This window comes from Poecilia reticulata, linkage group LG1 (assembly GCF_000633615.1).
Source record: "Poecilia reticulata strain Guanapo linkage group LG1, Guppy_female_1.0+MT, whole genome shotgun sequence".
Classification (NCBI taxonomy): Eukaryota; Metazoa; Chordata; class Actinopteri; order Cyprinodontiformes; family Poeciliidae; genus Poecilia; species Poecilia reticulata.
Window position 1 is genome coordinate 16,594,203 of NC_024331.1, and position 8,209 is coordinate 16,602,411.

General features: G+C 36.9%; 1 protein-coding gene and 1 long non-coding RNA gene across 2 annotated transcripts in view; one reads left to right on the forward strand and one right to left on the reverse strand.

The window, feature by feature from the left end:
• The first annotated feature begins 821 nt into the window (after positions 1 to 821).
• LOC103463713 (uncharacterized) lies at positions 822 to 1,476 on the forward strand. The gene is made up of 3 exons (XR_533540.1): positions 822 to 901; positions 989 to 1,184; positions 1,290 to 1,476. It is a non-coding gene; the product is annotated as an uncharacterized LOC103463713 (long non-coding RNA).
• Positions 1,477 to 6,475: 4,999 nt separating this feature from the next.
• The window catches only part of LOC103465810 (perforin-1-like), a 5,370-nt gene continuing 3,636 nt past the window's right edge, over positions 6,476 to 8,209 (reverse strand). The window contains exon 4 of the mRNA XM_017303833.1: positions 6,476 to 8,209. Within this exon, the coding sequence (XP_017159322.1) occupies positions 7,886 to 8,209 (324 nt within the window). The 3' untranslated portion in view covers positions 6,476 to 7,885.

The following is an 8,209-nucleotide window of genomic DNA, read 5'->3' on the forward strand; positions in this document are numbered from 1 at the left end:
AATGTGCTTCCTTGGTAAAAAATGAAACAAGAAATGCGGCCCAAACCCCTCCACCCACCCACCCCCCTCTCAACAGTTTACAGCAGCGCAGGTGATACATGTGAGGGGCCCGTTAATTGGTCCCGCCCCCCGGCCCGACGCTGACTTGTTCCGCTAGTGCCACACAGGTATACTGCAGACAGCCACTGACTGCAGGATTTTGTTTATTATTATACTTATCATGACCTTAATATGTTTGACAATATTCCAGTTACAAATGTAAAAGACTTTTTTTAAACGTACAAGGAGTTAATAAATTGTTGTACCTCTGTCTTTACTCATTTCAAAGCCTAATTAATATGCTTGTTGTAAAATACTTTTTGCATGTATGAAAAATAAACATACATGCTTTTTCCACACTGACCAGAAAATCCAGCAGATATAAAGTTTGCAGCTCCTATGTGCAGATAGATTTGATTTTCCTCAAGATGGTGCTACTAATTTCACTCAGGATTACAGATATTTTTTTTAATTTGACCAGCAGATGGCAGCGTTTGCACCTGGAAAAACATTTGTGCCATACAGCGCAAGAACTCGTGATGAGTTCATGATGACCCATTCAGAGAGACTGTGCTTTCTTCACCTAAGTACCATGTATTTTTTATTTTTTTTATTTTGTACATTTATTCATATATATAAATGAGACCCAGGTGATAGTAGAAATTAAATTCAAACTTTATCAAAGATACAGAACCCTGGTCCATAAAAAAAATAAAAAATAGAAAAGGGAAAAAAGAAAAAAGTTGGTAAAATTTTAACTTTTTTGGCCTTTTCTGCTATTGCAGAGATTTCCTGTAAATTATGAAAATACGATACAGAAATGGAGATTATGGAAAAGCTGTGAATGTCCTACCTAATAAAGGTAATCTTATTGGTGTGTGAATAGAATCACATATTTAAATAGAGATTGAAAAAGTTTCATGCTGCTCATGCTTGTACTGTATTTCAGGTATGTCTTTGTGCATACAATCATTCAGAGGTGCGGCAGTCCGTGAAGGCCTCTTCACTTCATCTTGGTTTCATGGGAACCTGCGTGCAGCTAATCCTCCTTTTGGGTCTAGAGGGCTTCTCCAAACAAATCATCCAGTTCTAAAACCCAATGCTCCTCAAGTGGGCTCCTGGCTCTCTTTGCAAAGTCCCACCATGTAACACACACACACACAAAAAGAGAAACCCTCTTTTTCATACCCCACACATAAAACGGCTACCTACCGTGAGGCAAATCCCTTGTCTCTGTCTTTTCTTCCAAGAGCAAGGGAAGGAGAAAGGAATGGGGTGTGGATAAGCCAGACCAGCAGGAGACTGTCAAGTTGAAGGACTGGATGACCTGTTTTGGAAGACGGGCTGAGTCTGAATAATGGCTGCTCATGAAGGGGTCATTGTTTGATTGGAAGCTCAAGGAAAGCGAGGATAAAGGCTTGGATCTTGATACTTTGATGTGGCTCCATCTGCTGTTTTTCATTATACATCAGAGAGTTGTTGTAGTGTACTGTATCAACACCTTTGCATCAGTTTACAGAATGACTGTGTACCAGACTCAGTTCCAGGTACACAGTGCCCTGCCCACTGTTGTCATCATAGATCTCCTTGAGAAGAACCCTCCATAATCTGCTTAGTTTGAGGTTGGATTCTGTTCTTTGGGTTCTGAAATGGATGATGCTCTTCATCTTCTCTATTTGTTTTCTTCAAGGTTTGTTATTCAACTGTCACCAATTGTGTAAAAAGAAAAGGTCATGTAGTGTAAGAGTCTTCTGTCGCTCTCTAGTTTTGAAAAAAAAAAAAAGTTCTTTAAAAGAGTTTCTATATTTACCAAATTGAAAACCGTGTTTTCTGGTTTTCCTCTGTAAACCATATTAAAAAGAATCCATTGTTAGAAATGAAGGTCCTAAAATTAAAGTATCCTCAGAAAAGGCTTTTTGTTTATTCAAGAAAAAACTTAAAAGGGTCTTTGAAGTGCCATATTAATATTGCATTACAATGGGTAGCGGAAAATGGTGTCTTGTATTTTTCTCACAATATTTTTGGTATATTTGTACCTTTCTTTTTATTAGTCCTGTAAAAGTGAAACCAGTTTTTTAAAATTTTCAGATTTCCTTATATATACATTTTGATTTGTAGCTTTTCTCCTGACAAATGTGGGAAACTATCAGTGTTTTCTGTGTCACCAAATAGGAAACGGTGTATCTAAAAACGAGTCTTGCATGGAGCTAAGCATAAACAAATGAAAAACATTGTGTGAAACATCAAGTCGTGTTAACTTTGTGAAGTATGAGTGTTGCTTTTATTGCATCCTAAGATTGCACGTGTTGTGTATCAGGATGAAGGTTATAAAACTGACTGTATATATTACTCTTGCCATAATGTCATGGTCCCATTTGATTTTTTTTCTGTACTTCGTTTTGAACATGAACCCTTTATACTCAGTGGTCAAACAATTCTTACATGAATTTATCAGAAAGCAAGTGTGAATGTGTCAGACAGAGCTGCTTCAACCCCTCAGCATCCTGAAGTGACTGAATCTTTATTAGCGCAGACTGAACTTCTGCACAGTGTCGCATGAGGTGAGTATTGTAAATATAGGCCTTTGCTGCAATTCTGTAGCAAAATTTACCACAAATTTGTGGTTTTTAGCATGTCAAAAACCTCATGTCGTGGAATTTTTAGACACAACCGTAGAAATGTACGTCGAACACTGACGCTGGTGCCATCATGATCCTATCATGTTGTAGACCCAAAAGAAGAGAAGAATATGGGATGTGCATGATGAATCTGGATTCTGATGATGAACAGAACCAGAAGCTGGCATAGGTTCACAGAAAACAACAAGAACAGGCTGGCAACAACAACAGAGGATTTTAGAATGAGAACTATTAATGTTGTGGAGGTTGATTACTGGAATGTTACAAAGGCGAGTTAATCAGCAGATGAGGAACAGCTAACAGAACAGTTGGATGAGATTCTGAGGAAAGGCACAGAGTGAACCAGGAAAAGCTGAACAGAAAATACTCCATTTTTAGATACATTAAGCACAGGATTTTGTAAATGATAATTTAATGCAAAGTTGGCATTTTTAATGGACTTTCAATGCAACTTTTAGAGCAACTTTGCATTAAAAGTGTCATTATTTACCAAATGACACTTCATGACAACTGWCATAAACATTCATAAARACGTCTTTATGTTCATGACAGATGTTATGTCATGTTTATGACAGTGTCATGTTAGTCTTATTCACACCCCTTCAAATAAAGTGTTACCATTGTTTTTGACTGGGAGTGGTGCATTTCTTTAGACAGCAAAAGTAGTACTAGGTGGACATGGAGGATCAGATTACTTGTCTCATATTGTACTATCATGACCTTGTAATAGTTTAAAAAATATGTAAAAAAAAAAAAAAAAAAAAAATGCATTATTAGTAAAAGTTACTAATAACTTTTACTAAGGCCCATTTAAGGTCAATGGGCCTTAAATGTTTTGAAAACAAAGTTGGGATTAATAAAAAGGGTTGTAATGTTCAGTATCCACATGATGGTGCTATTGTGTAACAACTGTTGTGGCACAAATAGTTTTGTTTATTTCACTGATTTTTACACTTCATTAAATCAAATAATAATCACTTGCATTATATAGAAAGTTTTATTAATACAACGAATCAAAATTAGGCTGATGAAATTGTTATATCTTTCAAAACTTCTAAAACTAGAACTTTGTACAGGATGAGAAGGATTTTTATTTATCTCTGAATTTTAAAGGGAGCTGATGCATTAATACTAAAACAAGAAATGTGGGTCCTTTTCACATCTCCAGTCAGATCTCCTACTGCAGGCTAAGGGATGAAATGGTAGACTTCAAAAATAACTATTTGGACGTTCAGTTTGCATTGTAATAATTGAGTACACAGGTTATAAATGCAGGTACCATATTTGGATATTTTAAATATGAACAGGATAGGCCAGGCATTTGAAGTATTGTGCAGGTGAAAGAAACCAGAACCCTCCACCCCCAAAAAATGTCTTGAATTAGTATTCTAGTCACACCTTGAAGTGACTAGAATACTTCAAGGTATTCTAGTACCTTGAAGTACTAGAATAAAGTGGCCGTCATAAAGTGGTCGTATTTATGTGCCAGGACAATTTTGCTCTGTAAAGATGTCATATCAAGATGCCATCTTGAAGATGGCATCCCAATTTTGTTAAAGGGCCACTATTATGTGTCAGGAAATTGAATTTTCTACACACAATCAATTTTCCTTTTTCCTTTAAAGCAGAATTCAGACTCTGTAAACTTTTGTCAGTTTAATGTAAATCCCACATTTTTGATACACTGTTTTGGAACATATACTTGCAAAAGAATTTGAATACGCTTCTAAAAAATATGAGCAACAAATGTTTGTGTAACTTTCAACAGAAAGTTACACAACAGAAGCATTAGAGCTTCTTAAGTCAAAATATGTCATACTCAAATGACAATATGTGCAACTGTTGTCTTTATGAATGCTGTATTGCAGTAATTTGCGAGTACAAAGGAAGAAACAGAAAATTTATCAGTACAGATCACATTTAGATTGAATTTGCAAAATATGTTCTTTTTATTAATATAAAAGTCAAAGATAGAAATGCCACATGCAAAAGTGATTCAAATCAAAATCCTTGTCATTGTCCAGTCGTCTCACAGCTGGCCCAAATCTGGCTGAGGAGCAGATTTAGCAAACCCCTTCTTTAAATCTCCAAGCAGAACCCTGTTTCTGGTGTAGAAAACTTTAGCCAAAGATGGATCCATGGGAGAAGGAATGTACTCCTCACACTTGTTGCCACCAAGGCTTGGTGCACACTCCACTGAGTAGCGAAAATAAAAGGTACCATGAGTAAAAATGCAACTGTAGCATTTGTGTAAACAGTATACTATATTTCTAAATAAAAAATGGATCATGACCAACAAGGTCAATAGGCTAGTTCTCAGAAGTCTAGATACGACTCAGGAAGGAGTAGACAGACTAGAAGTTGCAGATGTGAGTGCCTTGTATTCACAGTAATTAATTATTTACATTACAATAAGGGAAAAAAAGAAACATTCAAATGGCCATATTAAAATAAAAGGAAATAATACAAAGAAAGAAATATTAAATTAACAAATCAAAATAAAACAAATCAGTTCCACAGTTCCAGCAAGAAGCCACACTATTCAGTTCATACACCCCCCTGAACTGGGGCGGTTCAACAGGATCAGGTGAGTTGTTTAGAGGGCTTGCTGCAGTTCATATACTGACAAAAGTCAGATCAGAGTGAGAACAGTTTTGTTCATGGGATGCAGAAAGTCTCCCACCAGCCTGGTGGGGAAACCAAATCTTAACACCACAGGTGAAATCCTTTTAGGCTCTTGAACCTGATTCTTCAGCTCGCCATCGAACCTGGTCTGTACAATAAAGAAGGACCAGTCTCAAATATAATCAAAACATTCCAGTGTGCACACAAAAAAATATGATCAGCACTCATTGCAATATGAATAATTCTAATGATCATTTTGCTAATCAATGAATTTCCAAATACATTTCTAAATAAATCTTATTCATAAAAAGTCAATAATTATGCTCCATACAAAAACAAACAATATAAAAAACATGAAGCTAGGCAAATACTTTAATAAATATTTAAGGCATCTCATTGTTCTCCAATTTGTTTGTTCAGAGTCGCAATATAGTATCTGGATTGATAACGCTAAGTCTTCATAAAAGGACTCACCAATTCCGCAGTTCATAAGGCATACAATCGGTTTTGTTTCCCTTATCCCTCAGCTCACAACCGGAGACTCCTAAAGTTGGTACAATTTTATCAGCATCATACATGATTAAAGAAAAACAGAATGTTACACTCTAATCTGGGATGGAGGATTCATGATTTGAGTGTCATCTTTATAGAATGAGAACTGTTTTATTTAGGGCCCTCTCCAGGTGCAGGACCACACTGCAGCATTTGAAAGACTGTGCACACTTGTGGATTCAAGTCATGTGACTTGGAAATACCGCTAACATACTATTGCCAGTAGTCATAGCAGAAAAGACCTTTTCTACTCCATGTCCACATTGCACAGAGTGGACGGAGCTGAGCAGTGCTGTCAATCAGTGCTCAATATTTTAGCTCCTGACTCACATAACCGCCGGGCCGTGTGTCTGAGGGAGATGGACACCCAAATCAGGTTTTGGTGACCTGATAGTACAAACTACAAAACCGAGTTAACTTGCAATACTGAGTCACTTGCTAAAAACATATAGTTCATCCCTCAAAACCAAATGTTCACATTAATGGAAGTGACAATGGCAATGGAATAAAAAGTCCAGGTTTATGTCGAAGCGAGTCAAAAGGATTTCCCATGTTTTCATTGTGACACTTCACTCTGCATGTACTTTCTAATACAAGAAAACCACTGTAGAAAAGATTGTTAATTATTTGTTCCAGCCCTTTAGTTTGGTTTTCTTTATCTAGGTGTTTCATGTGTAGTGCCTTTTTCCTCCACTGGGTGGCTTCTTCTTCATACTTCACTTATGGACATGAGCATTCAGTGGGGCGGCTCTCAAGGCAGATTTGTTATTACCTCTTTACATCGTGTGCGTCCATTGAATGTMAGTGGTACTGTTGATGTCTAAGAGCTGTATTTGTATATTGTCTTGTCGAATGTTATGGTCGCTTAGTGTGGTTTGTTCGTATTATGTAGAGCTAGAGCTAACTGTTTAGGTTAAGCTAGTAAGCTCAGTTAATTAGACGCAGCTGTCGCTGSTGYTACAATTTCCGACCGAAATGCCGTGTTTCTCTTGTATGTTTTGTAGWGTTACGCTATTGTCGGTCGGATTGGTTGTTGTTTGCGTGKAGAGCATTTACAGACATATACTCATKGTTTGTATTTGTTTGTCTTTATAGGAAACCACACATACTCACAGCTACATACACACGCATACACCCAATACACACACAATCTCATCTACAAGCGCACCCCCTTGAATCCTGCCTGTTATGTGTATGGATGAAGCTGGAAGTATATTAAAGTCAAGTTAAGCCTAATTCTGGAATCGGACGTTCTCTCCTTCCAATAACTCACCTCAACATATATAATAGCTGTCCTAACMCGACGCCTGGAGTGATTGCTTATCCACAATAAAACCAGTTTCAGTTTTTAATACAACCACATTTTGGTGACACTTTACGAAAGTGCTCAAGACAACACTATTCACTATTTGCTCAGCCATTTCAAAACTGCAGAGACAGTAAGTGATGTAAATGAGTACCACACATCAAGGCTTCACACTTTTAATGCAATTAGACTCTTTGCGATTGAGATGCCAGTTTGTTCATAGCCCTGTTCAAAAGCTAAGAACAATATTATTTATAGCAAACATTTAAAACAACCAATGGATAAAGCTGTACACTGTTGTAAAAATATCATCAGTGAAACCTAAAGTTCATCTGAGAGAAATTGTTCAGTCAGGGAGACATTTTAAGGAAAGAATGATGAAAAAATATCTAAAATATACTGTCAAATAACGCTTCCACCTCTATTTAATGTTAGAGACGTGAAAAAATACAGCCGTCTGTTTAGAGAAGTCCAAATATGGATTTTAATATAATAAAACATTCTCTTAACACTTGCAATAATGAAAGAGACATTTCATTGTCTTTGTGGATGCTTTATTGCAATATCTTGCAGACAGGAAAGAAAAGTGAAAGCAGGATTATTGGTGGGTATTTTCGCTCATATATAATAGTGACATGATATTACTGCGAAACCTTTTGCACACAAAAGTTAAAGAAGACACACTACAAGCAAATGCATTTGTTTTCTTTTTCAAGAAATTATCTCAAAACTGGTCTAAACCTGCCTGACTAGCTGTCTTAGAAAACGTCTTCATGGAATTGCCAAGCAGAACCCCATTCCTGGTGTAAAACTCTTTGGCCAGTGAGGGATTCATGGGGGAGGAAATGTACTCATCACACCGGCTTCCTCCCAGACTTGGTGCACACTCCACATAGTAAGAGAAGAAGAACGTTCCATAATCAAACATGCAGCTGTCTGACACAAACCCTTTCCGAAGATCAAAAGAGCACTCGCCAAGCAGATCTCTATTCCAGTAAGTATCCTCATCATATACAGAAAATGTCAACTTGTTTTGCATATTGATGAC